This window comes from Sminthopsis crassicaudata, chromosome 1 (assembly GCF_048593235.1).
Source record: "Sminthopsis crassicaudata isolate SCR6 chromosome 1, ASM4859323v1, whole genome shotgun sequence".
Taxonomy (NCBI): Eukaryota; Metazoa; Chordata; class Mammalia; order Dasyuromorphia; family Dasyuridae; genus Sminthopsis; species Sminthopsis crassicaudata.
In genome coordinates, this window is record NC_133617.1 from 407,725,793 (window position 1) to 407,746,429 (window position 20,637).

The following is a 20,637-nucleotide window of genomic DNA, read 5'->3' on the forward strand; positions in this document are numbered from 1 at the left end:
CATTGACAATTGCCAAACCTTTTGTTCTAATTTTTCCCCTCCTTCCCACCCCCCCAGATGGCAGGTTGACCAATACATGTTAAATATGTTAAAGTATAAATTAAATACATTATATGTATACATGTCCAGTTATTTTGCAGTACACAAAGAATCGGACTTTGAAATAGTTTACAGTTAGCCTGTGAAGGAAATAAAAAATGCAGGCAGACAAAATTAGAGAGATTGGTAGTGGTTCAAAGTCATCTCCCAGAGTTCTTTTGCTGGATTCACACCATCCACATAGTTTTATGATTGATACCGTTTAATAGAAAGTATTATTTCTATAGTACTAGGAATGCTATTACTTGTTATTTGGGTTTTTTCATGTTTCTTTTTTACTTATTACTACTTTTTCCCCATTAGGTTCTTGAGATTTTACAACTTTTATTCCTCCAAATACATTTTTTGAAAAAATTTTGTCTTTTTCTTTAAAAGATCCCCTCCTTAATTTAAAAAATGGTATTGAATTAAAATTTTACACTTAGTTATCATTTTGTTATATCAGTGTGGTCTAATTGTGAACATTTTAGTGAAATTAATTTTCTCACTTTTATTGATTATCTCTCTAATTTAATTGGCATCTATGTGGCACAGTGGATAGAGTGACAGGTCTGGAGTAAGGAAGACCTGAGTTAAGATTTGAATTCAGAGACTTAGCAGTGTGACTTTGGGCAAGTCATTTAACCTTGTTTGCTTTTGTTTCTTTATTAGAGAAGGAAATAGCAAATCACTCCAATATTTTTGTCAAGAAAATCCCCAAAGGGGGTCATCAATTGTTGGACACAAATGAACAACAAAATATCAGTTTTATTAATATAAACCTTTAGTAAATAGGGACAATTTTATCTATTTGTTTATGTACCTTTAATTATGTTCAGAACTATGTCAAGTAACATAGAGTTCCCTTTTTGTCTTTGCTTTTGCTGTGTTTATTGAGAAAGTTCCTAATTTTTTATTTTTTATTTTTTTTACCATTTTAAATAATGTTAACTTTTGGGTTGAGAGACTTTTCTTTTTTTTCTTTTTTTATTTTTTTTATAATATTATCCCTTGTATTCATTTTTCCAAATTATCCCCCCCTCCTTCTATTCCCTCCCCCCGATGACAGGCAATCCCATACATTTTACATGTGTTACAATATAGTCTAGATACAATACATGTGTGTGAATATCATTTTCTTGTTGCACAATAAACTTTAGATTCCGAAGGTACATGTAACCTGGGCAGACAGATATTAGTGCTAACAATTTACATTCACTTCCCAGTGTTTCTTCTCTGGGTGTAGCTACCTCTGTCCATTATTGATCAACTGGAAGTGAGTTGGTTTTTCTTTATGTTGAAGATTTCCACTTCCATCAGAATACATCCTCATACAGTATTGTTGTTGAAGTGTACAGCGATCTTCTGGTTCTGCTCATTTCACTCAGCATCAGTTGATTTAAGTCTCTCCAGGCCTCTCTGTATTCCTCCTGCTGGTCATTTCTTACAGAGCAATAATATTCCATAACCTTCATATGCCATAATTTATCCAACCATTCTCCAACTGATGGACATCCATTCATCTTCCAGTTTCTAGCTACTACAAAAAGAGCTGCCACAAACATTTTGGCACATATATGTCTCTTTCCGCTCTTTAGTATTTCTTTGGGATATAAGCCCAGTAGTAGCACTGCTGGGTCAAAGGGTATGCACAGTTTGATAACTTTTTGGGCATAATTCCAGATTGCTCTCCAGAATGGCTGGATTCTTTCGCAACTCCACCAGCAATGTATCAGTGTCCCAGTTTTCCCACATCCCCTCCAACATTCATCATTCTTTGTTCCTGTCATCTTAGCCAATCTGACAGGTGTGTAGTGGTATCTCAGAGTTGTCTTAATTTGCATTTCTCTGATCAATAGTGATTTGGAACACTCTTTCATGTGAGTGGAAATAGTTTCAATTTCTTCCTCTGAGAATTGTCTGTTCATATCCTTTGACCATTTATCAATTGGAGAATGGTTCGGTTTCTTATAAATTATGGTCAGTTCTCTATATATTTTGGAAATGAGACCTTTGTCAGAACCTTTGTTTTTAAAAATATTTTCCCAATTTGTTACTTCCCTTCTAATCTTGTTTGCATTAGTATTATTTGTACAGAAACTTTTTAGTTTGATGTAATCAAAATCTTCTATTTTGTGATCAATAATGATCTCTAGTTCTCCTCTGGTCATAAATTCCTTCCTCCTCCACAAGTCTGAGAGGTAGACTATCCTCTGTTCCTCTAATCTATTTATTATCTCCTTCTTTATGCCTAAATCATGGACCCATTTTGATCTTATCTTGGTATATGGTGTTAAGTGTGGATCCATATCTAATTTCTGCCATACTAATTTCCAGTTTTCCCAACAGTTTTTTCCAAATAATGAATTTTTATCCCTAATCTTGGTATCTTTGGGTTTGTCAAAGATTAGATTGCTATATATGTACCCTTTTTTGTCCTTTGTATCTAATCTGTTCCACTGATCTACCGGTCTATTTCTTAGCCAATACCAAATGGTTTTGGTCACTGCTGCTATATAATATAGCTTTAGATCAGGTACACTTAGACCACCTTCCTCTGAGTTTTTTTTCATTAGTTCCCTTGCAATTCTCGACCTTTTATTCTTCCATATGAATTTTGTTGTTATTTTTTCTAGGTCATTGAAATAGTTTCTTGGGAGTCTGATTGGTATAGCACTAAATAAATAGATTAGTTTGGGGAGTATTGTCATCTTTATTATATTCGCTCGGCCTATCCAAGAGCACTGAATGTCTTTCCAATTATTTAAATCTGATTTTATTTTTGTGGCAAGTGTTTTGTAATTTTTCTCATATAATTCCTGACTTTTCTTTGGTAGATGGATTCCCAAATACTTTATACTCTCAACATTTGTTTGGAATGGAATTTCTCTTTATATCTCTTGCTGTTGCATTTTGTTAGTGATATATAAAAATGCCGAGGATTTGTGTGGATTTATTTTGTATCCTGCCACTTTGCTGAAATTTTGAATTATTTCTAGTAGCTTTTTAGCAGAGTCTTTGGGGTTCTCTAAGTATACCATCATGTCATCTGCAAAAAGTGATAGTTTAATTTCCTCATTTCCTACTCTAATTCCTTGAATCTCTTTCTCGGCTCTTATTGCCGAGGCTAGCGTTTCTAGTACTATATTGAATAGTAATGGTGATAGTGGGCAACCTTGTTTCACTCCTGATCTTATAGGGAAAGGTTCTAGTTTATTTCTATTGCATATTATGCTTACTGAAGGTCTTAAATATATGCTCCTGATTATTCTAAGGAATAGTCCATTTATTCCTATACTCTCAAGAGTTTTTAGTAGGAATGGATGTTGGATTTTGTCAAATGCTTTTTCTGCATCTATTAAGATGATCATATGGTTCTTATTAATTTGATTATTAATATGGTCAATTATATTAATAGTTTTCCTAATATTAAACCAGCCCTGCATTCCTGGAATAAATCCTACTTGATCATAGTGTATTATCCTGGAGATGATTTTCTGAAGTCTTTTTGCTAATATCTTATTTAAGATTTTAGCATCAATATTCATTAAGGAGATTGGTCTATAATTTTCTTTCTCAGTTTTCGATCTACCTGGTTTAGGTATTAGTACCATGTCTGTGTCATAAAAGGAGTTTGGTAGGACTCCTTCATCCCCTATTTTTTCAAACAATTTATATAGCATTGGGGCTAATTGTTCTTTAAATGTTTGGTAGAATTCACATGTGAATCCATCTGGCCCTGGGGATTTTTTCCTGGGGAGTTGATTAATAGCTTGTTCTATTTCTTTTTCTGAAATGGGACTATTTAAGCAATTTATCTCCTCCTCTGTTAATCTAGGGAGCCTATATTTTTGGAGGAAGTCATCCATTTCACTTAAGTTATCAAATTTATTGGCATAAAGTTGGGCAAAGTAACTCCTTATTATTTCTCTAATTTCCTCTTCATTGGTGGAAAGATCCCCCTTTTCATTTGTAAGACTATCAATTTGATTTTCCTCTTTCTTTTTTTTGATCAAATTTACCAAAGGTTTATCTATTTTATTGGCTTTTTCACAAAACCAACTCTTGGTTTTATTTATTAATTCAGTAGTTTTTTTACTTTGAATATTATTGATTTCTCCTTTTAATTTTTGTATTTCAAGTTTAATTTTTGGTTGGGGGGAGAGACTTTTCAATATAAAGTTTAGGTTTATGGTTTGTCAAGTTTTTTTTTTGTTTTTTTTTTTATTAACCAAGGTTTAAAATTTTTGTCAAAGACTTGGGGTTTTTCTTTTTTTGCATCTTTTGATTTTGTAATTTGAGGTATTTAATTTAACAAATATATTAAAGATAATATGTACAAGCCACAATGTGGGAGGATAGAGATACGGAGAGAAAGTGATATGGTTACAGTGAAAAGAGCAGATTCTAGAATTAGATAGCTTGCAGCTAAATTTTCTTCTTTTGGATGCATTTTTACATTACTATATATAATTACCGAGAATATTGACAGTTCATTTTTCCTGAATGATGATCTTTTTCTCCCAGGTTTTGCAGCCATGTGATTTGTTTTTTCAAAGTGTTCAGTCAAGTTCAGATCCACAGATGGTTGATATATCAGTCAAAGCCTTAACACTCAAGGTTAGTTAAAATATTGTTTAAAACCTTGATTTAAGCATTCATTAAAAAAAGTAAAGTCTATAACTATATGCAGTTTCTTTTTATCAGTAACTTAATAAGTGCTTAAAAATAATCTACATTTTGATTTATGTATTTTTTGCAACAGTATTTTTTGCTTTATCAAAGAGTTCCTCTCCTAATTTAATTTTAAAAACATTGTCTTTCATTGTCAGAATTTGAGGGTTTTTTTCCTGTTCCTTAATTCATCCTTTTATTTTAAAAAATTAATTATGTGCCTTCTAAGGCACTGAATGTGGTGTAATAAAATATTCAAGTAACTTTTACTTTTATTTTTTTAATATTATATATTTTATTATTGTATTTATTTAGTAAACAATTATTCCATAAAGAATAGGATTTTTTTTTATTCTTCCTTATCCAGGATGTTCAACTTAATGGTGAAGAAAATATCACATTTTCTGCATTTTTGATGTCACATAGTTAGTACTAACACTGTAATACTTTTGATAAGTAGTTTATTTAAATTATAATTAATATATATATATAGAACTGGGAAATTTATTGAAATATAAACTAATAATCCCCTTTATAGCACTTAAAATTTATAAAATACTTTATAGATGCAACATTGGATTTTGGTTTACAATACTGTAATTTTAGTACTTTGCATTCAGTTATAAAAAAAGTTGGGTAATTAAGTCATATCATTTTTACCTAGTTTTTAGGATATACATTCAATACTTTTTATAATGTAAATGTTTTTAGAAGAATTTTTGTTCATGATTAATTATTTTTCCCCTAGATTTCACCTCTTATCATAAATACCGTAATTACTATTATGTCAACATTTTATAAAAGTACAGAAGTTAAGCCTCGAGAATCATTTCCCTCTCAGCCAGATTTGTGGGACAAAGTGGATACAAAGAAGCTGAAAATGTGGTTTCTTGAAGAGTCAGGTGATAATGAAAATGTAGCTGCTGCAGCAGAATTGGTTCCCAATGGAGAAATGATAAAAATGACTATTGACTCAATTTTTGTGGTTCTTGAAGCTGGGGTTGGTCATAGAACAGTACCAATGCTCTTAGCTAAGTCATACTTTTCAGGTGAAGGCAAAAACTGGAGTACTCTAATCAATCTTCATTGTCATCTTGAATTAGAAGTAAGTACTCAGCAGTATTATTCCTTTTCCTAATATTTACAACAAAGAATAGTATCTTAGTTTTAATGTTTATTTTTGCTAGTTCTGTTGTACTTAGAATCATAGATAGCCTACTCAAATTTCTTATAAATTGAACTAATATTTATAATTTATTGTGTCATCTTGCTTTATTTAACTTTTTAAAAAAACACATTATAAATGATTTTCACTTAAAACTTTAAACCTTATATAAATATTTAAGACATTGATCCTTAGACAAATTAACTTAAAATTTGACCTTAAAATTAACCTAAGATTCATTTGATGTAATTTCCCCAATCAGTACTTAGCTCTTCATTATATGTTCTTGAAGTTGTAGTTATTTGGACTTAATTGTACCAAAAACTTATTCTATATTCTTTTGAATCTTATAATCTTTATTGGACTCTACACCTATTTTAAAACTGATTTATAGTATAATAATATCAATATTTTATTCTCCCATATTGGGGTAGATTTGAAATACTGATGTTTTTCTAAAGAAGTAGTGATAAGTAGCAGGTTTAAAATAGATATTTTTGTGATAATATATGTCCTGAGGGCAGAAACTCTTAATGTTGCAGTTACTGAAGACCATTAAAGAGTAACTTTTAAACTAAATTTAGACTTTTATTAGTAGAAATTATTTTTTAAGTTTAATTGAATTAATATAACATTAACTTTGACTTAAAATTTAAAGAAATTCAAATTTCTGCTCAAATAAAGTGATGAAATCATAGAATTAGAAGGATATTTCAGAGGATTGCCCTTAACTACATAAGGAATCTTTTTTATGGTGTCTTGCCAGGTATGATGGCTACCTCCAGTGGCAGGATATGCATTACCTTGCAACATAGCTGATGGCATTTTTGATAGCTTCAATTGTAGGAAGTTCTTGGGTTTGTTGACCTAAAATTTGCCTGTTATTACGTTTTACATATTGTTTCCCTTCTGACGTCAAATAATAACTATGCTATTTCTTCTGTGTCATACTGCATTATATTTTAAGATATTTCAGTGTAACTCATGTTTCTTCCAAATTAAAAACAAAACAAAACAAAACATTTCTTAGTTGTAATTTGACTCAACTTATTACTCAAGTGGGATTAGTTTATTTATCTGTGTTTTCATATAACAGTTCAGTGTTAAAATGTTTCATGTTATTTGGTTATCAGAAAAGTACTTTTTATAGATAATCCTGATGGAGTATCTTTTCCAAATAACTAAAGCCAGATTTCAAATTTTTAAACTTGTTTGAAGCATACTTCAGAACTTTGCATTAAATTTAGTCTGGGTTGTTCAGGAAATTCAGAGCATCATATAAAGAAATTCAGAGTTATATAGTATTAGAACATGAATGTCTGATTTTTTTTTTCAAAAATATTTCTTTTAGGTACATTACTACAATGAAATGTTTGGTGTATGGGAACCTTTACTTGAACCATTAGAAATTGATCAAACTGAAGATTTTCGACCATGGAATCTTGGAATAAAGGTATATATGATTTCAGATAAAATTCATATATTTAACTGGAAAAGTTTGTAAATAGATCTCATATAAAACAATGATTACGTGACTGAGGTGAATATTAAAAAATTAATATTCTGAGCCTAATAACACATTTTTTTTATACTTGTCACAACTTGTATAATATTGCTTACTCTCTGACATTTTTCACATTCTTTTGTGGTATAGTTGGCAGATATTAAAGAACTTTAAAGTAGGAAGGAACTTTAGGATTATATATCCATTGTTTTCCATATAAGGGAACTGAGACCAGAAGTCTTAGGTATTCGAGTGATAGCTGGGACTTTATGTAATTTCTATTTGGCAACCTAATCTCCTGAATGCATTTTTATATGTTTATTTATCTGCTAGTCTTAAAATTGGAGTGTGTGAGTATTCAAGGAGGATTAACACCTCTTGTATGAGGGCTTGATGAGTCCTTTTTTTTTTTAAGTTATTATTTTACTTATTTTTAAATTAATTTTTATAATTATAACATTTTTTTTGACAGTACATATGCATAGGTAAATTTTTTTTTTTTTTTTACAACATTATCCCTTGTACTCCCTTCTGTTCTGAATTTTTCCCCTCCTTCCCTCCACCCCTTTCCTTAGATGGCAGGCATTCCCATACATATTAAATATTTTATAGTATATCCTAGGTACAATATATATGTGCAGAACTGAATTTTGTTGTTGTTGCTGCAAAGGAAGAATTGTATTTGGAAGGTAAAAATAATCTGGGAAGAAAAACAAAAAAAAAAAAATGCTCACAGTTTACACTCATTTCCCAGTATTCCTTTTCTGGATGTAGCGGATTCTGTCCTTGATGAGTCTTTTTTAGGATTGCCTATCTTCCTTTGGCATTCACATAGCACTCAACTTCATCATTTTTATATAGCATCCATATTACACCCATTATCCTAAAACAAATACTTCTCCAATTAACTCAGTGCTAAGTGCTTGCTAAGGCAATCACTTAAACATGGAAGGTGATTAATAAGTATTTGTTAGGTTGAATATAATTAAAGAAAATTAGAGTAGTGGAAATGATCTAAGTTGAAAGATTTAAGGTGTAAAGACTTTAATTTTTTGTATGCCTATTTTAAAATATATTTATAAAGTCTATTTCTAAGATATTTAGTTGTATCTTGAGAATAAAATCACATATATTAGTTGCATCTAATATAGTCCAATCTAGGTACTCAGACTAGCAAAAAGTACCATCTGATGGTCTGCTCTTGTAATTCTTTGTGATATGAAATTTTTTAGAAAGGTGGAAAGGCTTTGATTACTGGAAGTAATAGATAGTCTGCTTGCCATCTATGTACTAAGTTCACAGTTCCAGAGAAAATTACCCTAAAGAATCTCCAGGATAAAATTACCCTACAAGAATCTTCAGGCAAAATTGCTTTGTTTTTGTTGCCATCACAATTAATGAATACTCTTCCATTAACATCTTACAAAAAGAAGTGGGCCTTCTTATGAAAGCAAACTTTAAAAAAAAAAAACAACAACAAAAAAACAAATGATCCCATTCCATCAATACCTATTCTTCTTTTCTCTCTTCTTAATTCATTGCGGCCTGGTTTCCAACTTCTATCATAAAATTGAAACTGCTTTTTCCAAAGGTACCAATGATCCTTTTAAAAGTAGTATTATATTTTTCCTTCATGGTCAAGAAAAATTTTAGCATGCATTTTTGTAATATTTTGAGATTCAATTTTTTTCCCTTGCTCCCTTCTATGTTCTCATCTCTTTTGAAGATAGTAGGCAGTTTGATATAACTTATATCTGTGCTATCAAGATAGTAAAACATATTTCCACATTAATTATTTAAGAAAAAATAAATCAAAAGGAAAAAAAAGACAAGATTAAGTGAAAAAATGTGCTTCAATCACCATTCCAAGTCCATCAGTTCTTTATCTGATTTTGGATGGCATTTTCCTTCATGAGTCCTTTGTACTTGTCTTGGATCATTGTGTTGCCGAAAAGAGCTGAATCAATCATAGTTGATTATCACAGAGTGTTGCTGATAATTGTGTACAATTTTTCCTGGTTCTGCTCATTTCACTTTGTATGAGTTGCTTTCCGGAATTCTTGAATCACTTCACAGTTCCATCAACAGAACACTTGTGTCCCAATTTTCCCACATTTTCTCCAACATTTATCATTTTTCATTTTTTTGTCATCTTGGCCAATCTGATAGGTATCTTAGAGTTGTTTTAATTTTTATTTCTCTAAAGAAAAGTGATTTACAGCACTTTATGTGTAAAAAATCAAAGCTGTTTGATTTCCTCATTTGAAAATTGCCTATTTATCTTCTTTGACTATTTATTAATGGTAGACTCTCAAATGTTTTAAATTTTTTACAGCAATTTTAAATGGAATTTCTCCTTTCTTCTCCTGTGCTTTCCTAATAATGTAAAAAAAAATACTGATGATTTATTTGGATTTATCTTATATCCTACAACTTTGCTAAAGATGATAAATATTTCAAGTAATTTTTTATTGATGTTCTAGGCTTCTTTAATAATTTCATTTCTCATTGCCTGTTCTAATATTTTTAATTACAAAAGCTAACATTTCTAGTACTATATTAAATAATAGTGGTGATAATGGGCACCCTTGATTCCCCCTGAGCTTATTGAGAAGGCTTGTAGCTTATCCCCATTACAATGCCCCTCATTTTAAGGAATGTAGTCTTTATTCCTAGGCTCTCTAAACCTTTTTTTTTTTTTTTTTTTTTTTGAGATCATTGATGTGGCTAATTATGTTGATGGTTTTGGGGGCTCTTGATGTTGGCATTCACCTACTCCACTAACCTTGGGTTCAGGATCTCCTGCCAATTAGCTGAGATGAGGTTTCTGTATGGCTCCTGAGGGAATTGCCATGCCCTCTTGCTCCCAGCTGAGGGAGAAGGCCTTCTCCTACTGAGCCTTCAGGTTTCCTGGGCTAAAAGATTGTTTCATCCTCTCTTCCTAGCTGGTTTTGCTATTCTAGGACCTGCCTTGGGATGAACATGTGAGGATTGCAGCCATTTGTTGCTTATTCTGTCATTTTGGTTTCTGGAAGTAGCACAGTTGATCATTTAATTACCAGATCATATGACCTCTTTCAGTCCTCATCTCTCTTGACCTCTGTGCTACCTTTGATGGCTTGAGACAAACTGATACCTGGGAAATCAAGGTGCTACCCATTGCATCCTGAGGTGCTTAGACACAGTAAGTCTAAAGGAGTGAGGCTGATGACTGCACAGCTCCCTTGCTTAAATCTCATTTATATATGAAGGAACAAAGCAGTAACACTCCTCTTCAAGTCAATCAGTGAACCATCTTCCCTATGTTCAAAAGCTATTCTTAATCTCTTGACAGATTTGGAGGCCATGTCTTTTAAGTTACACTAGTTTTCTGTCAGGCTCTCCATCTTGTATAAGTGAATTTTTTAAAAATAACAATAATTCTGGATATCATTTTTTTTTTTTTACAAAAGTTAAGTTTAACAAGAACATGGATTAAAATTGACTCAATATTATTACATTACTATTATTATTGTTATTTTATTCTAATTCTCATCTTATATTTTATATAATTTTGATGGAAATGGTCATGGTATAGATAACTACCTCACTATCTGCTTCCTTCATTTCTAAAGTTCACTGGAATACTTTAAATTGCTGTCAATAATTGAATAAAAGAAGATCACTCTTTTGATGTCATTGGTTTTCTTAGTAAATGAAGGAAAAACAATAGCAGCTTTGACACTGTCAATCATCTTCTTCTTCTTGACAGTGTTTTCTTTTTTGGTTTTCTTGAAACTACTCTCATCTCCTGATCCTTTTCTTCCTCTCTGATCATTCATCTCTCTTAACTTGTTGGATCTTTTTCCAAACCTTTCCCTTTCAAGGCTTTGTCCTGTGTCCTCTTCTCCCTCTGTATTATTTCACTTGATGATCTCATTGGTTCCTCTGTAATAATGATTATTAAATCTTCTTACCTGGATCCTAACCTCTCTGCTGACCTCCCAACTCACATTGCCAAAATTTCAGACACCTTGAACTGGACATCCCCTAGAAATCTAAAATGTCTAATTGTATTTCTCCTAAAGCCTTCCCCTCTTCCAGACTTTCTTATTGCTGTTGAGAACATCACCATCCTCTCAATTACCTAGATTCATAACCTTCCCTATTTCCTTCCCTCAACCTCTGTGCTTTATTTCTTGCCAAGTCTCTTCATGTCTCTTATACATACCTTTTCTTTCCTCTGATACTGCTCACACCCTGCTGCAGTCCCTCATTACAGAGCTCCTGGGTTATTATAATAATTGCTGGTTGGGAAGTCTCTCCTCACTTGGTTTTTTTTTTTTTTTTTTTTTCCTAAGGCTGGGGTTCAGTGACTTGCCCAGGGTCATACAGCTAGGAAGTGTTAAGTGTCTGAGACCAGATTTTAACTCCGGTCCTTCTGAATTCAGGGCTGGTGCTCTATCCACTGCACCACCCTTTTTTTTTTTTTTTTTTTTTTAATAGTTTTTATTTACCAGATATATGCATGGATGATTTTACCACATTGACAATTGACAAACCTTTTGTTCCAATTTTTCCCCTCCTTCCCCACCCCCCAGATGGCAGGTTGACCAATACACGTTAAATATGTTAAAGTATAAATTAAATACAATATATGTATACATGTCCAAACAGTTTTTTTGCTGTACAAAAAGAATCGGACTTTGAAATAGTATACAATTAGCCTATGAAGGAAATCCAAAATGCAGGCGGACAAAATTAGAGAGATTGGGAATTCTATGTAGTGGTTCATAGTCATCTCCCAGAGTTTTTTCTCTGGGTGTAGCTGGTTCCGTTCATTACTTCTCTGTTGGAACTGATTTGGTTCATCTCATTGTTGAAAATGGCCACATCTATCAGAATTGATCATCATATGGTATTGTTCTCCTGGTTCTGCTCATTTCACAAAGCATCAGTTCATGTAAATCTCTCCAGGCCTTTCTGAAATCATCCTGTTGATCATTAATTACAGAACAATAATATTCCATAATATTCATATATCACAATTTATTCAGCCAATCTCCAAGTGATGGGCATCCACATAGTTTCCAGTTTCTGGCCACCACAAAGAGGGCTGCCACAAACATTCTTGCACATACAGGTCCCTTTCCCTTCTTTAAGATCTCTTTGGGATATAAGCCCAGTAGTAACACTGCTGGGTCAAAGGGTATGCACAGTTTGATAACTAGTCTCTCCTCACTTCTGTCTGTACTCTACTGCCAAAGTGATTTTCCTAAAACACAAGTCTGACCATTTCACTCCTTTAAGTCAAACTCCAGTGATTCTCTCTTTATCTATAGTATTAAATATTAAATCTTCTTTTTATCTTTTAAGGAATTTCATAAGATTCCTTCCAATCTTTTTATTCTTGTTTCTCCATATTCTCCTCTATGCCTTCTTTCATCCAGTGACACTGACCTCTTTGCAGTTTCTCACATTAGATACCTCATCTTCTGCCTTTGTTTATTTTCAGTGGCAGTCCATATGTTCGGAATTTTTGCTCTCTTCATCTCTGTTTCCTGACTTCCTTTAATTTTTAGCTAAAATGCTACTTTCGGTAAGAAGCATAACTGGTTTCACTTAATGCTGATGTCATCCTTATATTGATCATCTCCAGTTTATCTTGTATATATGGGGTAATTTACAACTTAACTCTCCCATAAGATAATGCACTATTGAGAACAGGAAGTATCTCTTCCCATCTATTTTTATACAAGACTCAGTGCAGCCCATAATAGGCTCTTCATAAGTATTTGTTGACTTGTCTTTTTACTAAGATATAATTTCTATCATTTGATGACCTATCCTTATTAATGGAAATGATATCTCTGTCAAAGATCTGAAGCAAGTGTGGCTATCATATTGAAGGTATGGCAGTAATAGGAATCATATCATTGCCATTTTGTATTTAATTTAATACATCACAATTACACATTTTACCCTATCTTATCTTATAAGAATCCTGTGTAGTAGTTGACAGATACTTATTTTAATAATGAAGAAACTGAGACTCAGTAATATTAGGTGATTTGTCTAAAGACAAAAGAAGGAAGTGATAGGATTAGGAGTTGATCTTAGGCTTTTCACCTTCCAGTTCAGCACTCTGATACACATGATTTTTTGGACAGGAACACTAAGCTTACAGTAGCTTGCAAAGTTTGATTGCCCGTGCTTAAATGGGCATAACTTTTGTAAAATGATAGTAAATACTACAGTGTTATAGAGAATTTAAGAGAGTTCAAGATTTTCCCACTCTTCCAGACATTTGTAATTTCTCAACTTATTTCTGTTACGATGATAAAATTAACTGGTTACTTGAGGTTTGGCTACTTTTAGGTATCTTTTCATTTGTGAGAAGTGCTTTGGAGGTGTTCCTTTTCTTTTTCGTCTTAGAGCGAACAGCTATCATAGCTCTATGAGATTTTTGAAAATATTAGAAGAACCCATTAGAGCTGAAAACAACAGGCTCCTCTCAAAACAACAAGTCCCTCTCATTGTCACATTTAAGGGAAGGCCATGTAAACCGGAGACACTTAGGAAAGCAATGAAGGGGAAGGGAAGGATAAATGGAAGAGTACTAGGAATTCATCTCCCCTAAAAGTGGAGTAGCTACTAAGGACCAAAGAAAGTAAGTGGGCTTGTTGACTCTCCCTGCCCTGAAGGATGGGACTGATGCTTTTAAAGCTAGGGGGAGTTTCTATCAAACTTCCCATTACCTCTCACTTTGAGATTACACTAATCTTTTAAAAATGGACCTTGGAAGGAATTCAAATTAAGATGTTTTTAGGAAACCTCAGGCTGTGTAGGAAGCTTTTGGTAGTTCTTGTTAGAAGCTACTCCTAGAAGCTGGCATGTTTTTATATCAAGCTCTTACTGGGACTCCTGGATCCATTTTCACTTACTGCTTACAGGTAGCGCTGATTTTTGCTTATTTATTTATTCATTCATTCATTCATTTATTTATTTGTTCATTCATTCATTCATTTATTCACTTATTCATTTACCTATTTATTTATTTATTTATTTACTTACTCATTTATTTATTTATTTATTTTTGGGTAGGGTCGGGGTGCCACTGGTGTCCTTAATTTCATAATACACAATGGCATAATTAGAATTATAACTATTATTTTAAAAAATTAGATCTATGCTTTTAATGGAATAATATTGTTTTTATTTCTAATTTTATCTTTAAAACAAATTTGTTTGTAACATTTTAGGTTAAAAAAAAAGCAAAGAAGACCTTGGTTGAATCGGACACCGAGGAAGAAAACTATAAAGTTCCAGAATACAAAACAGTAATCAGTTTCTATTCAAAAGACCAGTTGAACATTACATTATCTAAATGTGGCCTTGTAATGTTGAATAATTTAGGAAAGGTAAGAAATTAATTTGAGTAAAGAATTTCATTCTCCTTTTAATTGACCTGTTCCTAATCTTGACTAAGCAGTAGTGATTTGATTTGAAGAGATTTCTATTGTGTCATCTATGTCCCTGATTTGGGCAGCTGTTTGGTATAGTGGGAGTTCTAGGCCTGAAGTTAGATTCATCTTCCTAAGCTCTAATCTGGTTGCAGACACTTACTGAATGCCTGACCCTGGGAAATTATTTAATCATTTGCCCCAGTGTCCTAATCTATAAAATGAAGTGGAGAAGGAAATGGCAAATTAATTCCAAATGAGGTCATAAAAAGTTGGATATGACTGAAATTACTGAATAATAGCAAGAAGAATAAAATATTTATGATTTATAGTACTTCTGTGTTTTATTTTTATACATTTGGTTTAAAATATATTTTATTCTTAGGCATTTGCAGAAGCTGCTGCTCAAACTTCAGGTGTCTTCACAAAGGATCAAGCACCATTTGTGATTTTCAATTCTCTTGGAATTGCCATATCTGTGTCAATGAGTGATGCCTTTTGTGTTCTTAATGTTCCTGTGGCAAAAATATTTGAATTAAAAAATGAAGAGAGTTTAAGTATGGATTATGTCAGAAGTAATGATGGTGATCAATTTAGTGCAATGACCAGCCTAAGCAGCAAACTTTTTTTCATTCTGCTCAGTAAGTTTCATATTTTTAAAAAGTTTTTTTATTATAGTGATATGCAGCTTATATGTTTTAACTTGTACACAGGTGTAATCTACTTAATTTTTTCCAAGAACAGTAATCTTGGGCAATTAGTTTTATCAGAACAATATAATAAATGGCAATTGAATGACGTCAATGAAGGGTTTTATGGCCACAGTAGAGTTTTTTTGTTTTGTTTGTTTGTTTGTTTGTTTTTTACCATGTTTTAACTCTGTTATTTCCAAATATTGCTCCCAGAATTTCAGGAGTTTTTAAAAAACAGCAGAAGTCATGTAATCCAAACTTTATTTAAACAGAAATCCCATTTACAAAACCCACAGAAAGGGGTCATCCAGTTTTTCCTTCAAGATCGCTAGGGAGGACAGACTCATTACATTCTGAGGAAGTCCTTTCCATTTTTAGTTCATATGATTTTTAGGAAATTTTCCCTTATATCAGCTTCTTCAACTTCTATCCACTGCTTCTTAGCCTTTTGACATCAAGTATAACATTCCTCTTTCATATAGTAGACCTTAAAATACTAAAGACCAAAATAAATAAATAAATGAATGAATGAAATAAAATACTAAAGACAGGTATCATCTACTTTTTTTTTTTTTTTAAATTATAGTTTTTATTTACCAGATATATGCATGGGTTATTTTACAGCATTGACAATTGCCAAACCTTTTGTTCCAATTTTCCCCCCTCCTTCTGAGACCCCCCCCCCCATGTTAAATATGTTAAAGTATAAATTAAATACAATATATGTATACATGTCCAAACAGATGTTTTGCTGTATAAAAAGAACCAGACTTTGAAATAATGTACAATTAGCCTGTGAAGGAAATAAAAAATGCAGGTGGATAAAAATAGGGGGATTGGGAATTCTAGGTAATGGTTCGTAGTCATCTCCCAGAGTTCTTTTGCTAGGTGTAGCTGGTTCAGTTCATTACTGCTCTATTGGAATTGATTTGATTCATCTCATTGTTGAAGAGGGCCACGTCCATCAGAATTGATCATCATATATGTTGTTGTTGAAGTATATAATGATCTCTTGGTCCTGTGGTATCATCTATTCTTAAGTCTTCTCCAAGCTAAATATTCCCAGTTTTTTGTATGGCATCTTCTTGACTCTGTTTTTCCTATTACATGGTACCCAGAAGATACTATGACACTCCAGATGTGGCCTTACCCCAGACAAAGCATATCAGTAAAATGTCCCATTGTTAATGCAGCCCATAATAACATAAACTTTTTATTTGCTGCTGTATCTCTACAGTTGACCCATATGATATTTTAGTTCACTAAAAAGCCCCAACTGTTTTCACATGAATAACTTTATAGGCATACTGTTATCTTTGACTTGTGAAGTTTATTTTTTGAATGAAAGTTTTACATTTTTATTTTGTTTTGCTTTGGTACTAGATCATTAATTTCATCATTAACTAACAGCTATTAGCTTTTTAATTAAATTTTTAAAATGGAAAAAACTGCTTTCTTTGTCTCCCCCCTGCCTTCCACTTGGTCCCCACACAAAATTGACAAAGCAAGAAAAATAAAACTGTTGATACAAACCTGTATAATCAAGCAAAACATATTTCCACAGTGGTAGGGCTTTTAAATTTCATCTTATTTTTTCTCACCCAACATTGTCTTATGTTGAGATCTTTTTTGGGGGGGACTGCTGACTATCATTTGATATATTAGCTAACCCAGTTTTTTATGAAGGGAAAATTTCATAAGATTGCAGTGTATGGCTTTATGAGTTTTGTTGATAGGCCTGGGAACTACCATAGGAAACCTTTAAGGGAGGAAACTTCCTTTATTGATTCAACTTAATATTCTTCTCTGCAATTTGTATTAAGTAGATTTCCATGAGTACTGAGAGGATAAATGACTTCCTCAAAATCACATAGTCAATATGTTCCAGAGATAGGACTTGAACCCGTACTTTCCTGATTCTGAGACTATTTTCCGTACCTTATATCACATTGCTTCTCAACATAATCTGTCAGTAGATAACCATTTAAGAGCACACTATACTAAGCATTGTGTTGTGTACCAAGCATTATGCTAAAGCACAGGAAATACAAATAGATTAAATGAAACATTCCATACTTATTAGAAATTCCATTTCAATAGAGTAGACAACAAGACCATATAAAAGCATATATAGAAAAAAAATAAAGAGAGTAAAATCAAATACTAATTAGTAATATACAGAATATTTTGGGAAAGGAGGTACTAACATTTGTGGATGTCAGAAAAGGCATCCCATAGAAAGTAATGCCAAAGGTAGAATGTTAAAGTAATGTTAAAGGCAGGGAAAAAAAAAGGTAGAATGTTGAAGAAGAAGAGAAATTCTGTAAGGTGGAGTTGAAGGGACAATAAATTCTAGATAGGAAAAAATAGTCAATACAAAGTCACTGAGATTGGAAATCGAATATTGTATGTGAAGAACAGAGATAAGACCTATTGGAATGGATTTCTAATGGAGTAGAGGGAATAAAATGGTTTATTGTTAAATTTTTCTCATCTATGATATGGTCAGTAGGAGGTCAACAAGAGTAATGTTCCCTTCTAGGTCATTCCCCTATGTTGCCTTACTGCTTTCTGTTGTAGAAACAAGGGTATTTGTCTCCTTAAGATACATCCAAATTATAACTGCTTTCTACTTGAATCCCTTTTCTGATATTCGTAGGCCAAATATATGTATGTAGTATAGGTCTATCTATACTAGACCTAGAAATTAGATCTAATATCTTCTAACTTATCTGATGGTTTGACATACTCCAAATTAAGGTCTTGTTCACATATATATTCATAAAAAAATATATTCTTAGTCATAAAATATTTTGTTAATTGCATTAATTGGGATTCTAATGCTGTGGGATTCTCTTTACAATATTTAATTATTGAAATATCTCTTCTCAAATATAATATCATTTTATTTCCAATCTATTTTAATGGTAACCTATAAATTTCAGTGATGAATATACTTGAGATAAATAATCCTATTGAAATTTGTTAGCTATTCTCTGGGTCTCTCATTTTTGTAATATTTTTCTTTGGATTTAGCACCTGATAACCATTCTACTGCTGATAAGATTCCATTAACAAAAGTGGGTCGACGTCTATACACTGTTAGACACAGAGAGTCTGGTGTTGAAAGATCTATTGTTTGTCAAATTGATACAGTTGAAGGAAGTAAGAAGATTACAATCCGATCCCCAGTACAGGTATTTTGTGATTTGACTTAAAAAGTCATGCTATATTTACCTTCATGTATTTCCCATAAAATGTTTTCTCAGAACTGTATTTCATGAACATAATGCATTATATCCTGGTAATTACCTTTAGAAAAAGTTTTTTCATTCTACTATATGGAACGGCTATTTATAGTTTATATTCATGATAAGATAACTCAATTCTGACTACGCTTCTCAGTTGCTTTATGTTTGCTAAATTAGAATACTTGAATTTGAGTTACAAGTAAAGTCTACTTCCAGCTATTCACACGTTTTATCTTCTTTTTTGACCTATTGATAATAGCTTTTTATTCCCAAATTAACTTTTTTCACTGAGTATGTTTATTTAAGCTGTCAGTTTTTATATTAGGATGTTTGATATGTGATTAACAGAGTATTTTACTGATTCAATATTATATTATCCTAAGCAAAATTAAAAATATTTTCATATATCTCATTTTGTCCTCTACATACACCTGTCATTAGTAGCTTGTGTTTTAGATAACTGAGTTTATATAGCAGGTATGGTTAGTCTTCAAAGCACACTTTTTAAACTAATACACAGCCCCAAGGAATTAATTGATATTTTTTCTCCTCTGTCTTTTCTCCTGTTTTTCTAATCATTATTTCCTGTTTGGAAAACTGTACATTGGTTTCTTAGCAAACTGTATATTGTCCCAGCTAATTTTCTAAGTTACAGTTCTTGGCTTGTACCTCATTTTCCTAGTAGAGGCAATATCTTTATTTGCCATGAAAAAGGTAGAGTCAGGATGTCAAGAATAATCATGTATATCACAGTTAATAAAGTAAGATGTAATATATGAGGTGGAGCAGTGGCATCAAATTGAAATAGATTCTTGTGGGTTGCATAGTGACTTAGAAAGTCACAAATTAACACTGTGCCCTATTGTTTTTCTTTATTTTCTTAAGCATTTTAATTATATTTTAATCTGGTTCAACCAGCACTGGAGAGTTTTGTGGGCTGCAAGGTGGTTGGGCTTAAAACTTCTTTGGTGAAATATTAACTGTGAAAAATATTTTTTGAAGATTCTGCTTGCTTTAAGAACTTCTGAATTTATTAGAATTAAGTGGTCAGTAATTTTAAGTCAGGTAATCATTTAGTTTACTAATTTTATACTTAATAATGGAAATATTTCCTGTGTTTTTACAGTTTTATCATTGCCTATAAGTATGATTAGCAAAAGTGCAAACTCTTCTAGTAATTTGGAGTATAGTTTTAGAGAAATTAGCTTACTTTATAGCTGCTTCTGTCTTTTTGTGCAAAAGTAATAATATTTTTGTACCTAGTTTTCAAAATGGCTAATCAGTATTTGTTTTTAATTATTTTAATTTTGTAGATACGAAATCATTTCTCAATTCCATTGAATATTTATGAAGGTGACACATTGTTGGGAACTGCTTTACCAGAAAATGAGTTCAATGTACCATTGACATCTTATCGGTAAATAAAAAAAAAAAAAAACATTTATCATTATCTGTTCAACTTTTTAAAGTTTCTCTTAGACTTGTGTATGACCATGAAGAAATTATAGAATGAAAGAATAGGCTTATTTGTATTATTGTTTTCATAGTAGAAGTTTTAAAAATGGAGCACAAACTCTGCTCCTCTTTTACAAAGGTGTATTTACTGATTTTATTAGTAAAATGTAATTGATATAGAAATTTAAAAATTCCTCCAAATAGAACATAGACTCTAAATGAGCATGGGAAGTATGCCATAACAAGAAATAATTCTTTTTAGTTTGGCATTCTTGAGAATCCTGTTTTTTGGGAAAGGTATATATATAGCTCTAACATTTCTGTGCAATACAGAAATTGACATCTTGAATTTTGTTTTTGAATCTTTATAACTGGG

At 31.9% G+C, this 20,637-nt stretch overlaps 1 protein-coding gene across 2 annotated transcripts in view; it reads left to right on the plus strand.

The window, feature by feature from the left end:
* Window positions 1–20,637, plus strand: part of VPS13A (vacuolar protein sorting 13 homolog A) — a 246,253-nt gene that overhangs the window by 153,067 nt on the left and 72,549 nt on the right. For both annotated transcript variants that reach the window (XM_074280102.1, XM_074280103.1), the window contains exons 40-46: window positions 4,606–4,698; window positions 5,501–5,857; window positions 7,269–7,370; window positions 14,663–14,821; window positions 15,249–15,504; window positions 18,592–18,752; window positions 20,120–20,223. In XM_074280102.1, coding sequence (XP_074136203.1) covers window positions 4,606–4,698; window positions 5,501–5,857; window positions 7,269–7,370; window positions 14,663–14,821; window positions 15,249–15,504; window positions 18,592–18,752; window positions 20,120–20,223 — 1,232 coding nt within the window. The remainder of the gene's footprint in view (window positions 1–4,605; window positions 4,699–5,500; window positions 5,858–7,268; window positions 7,371–14,662; window positions 14,822–15,248; window positions 15,505–18,591; window positions 18,753–20,119; window positions 20,224–20,637) is intronic.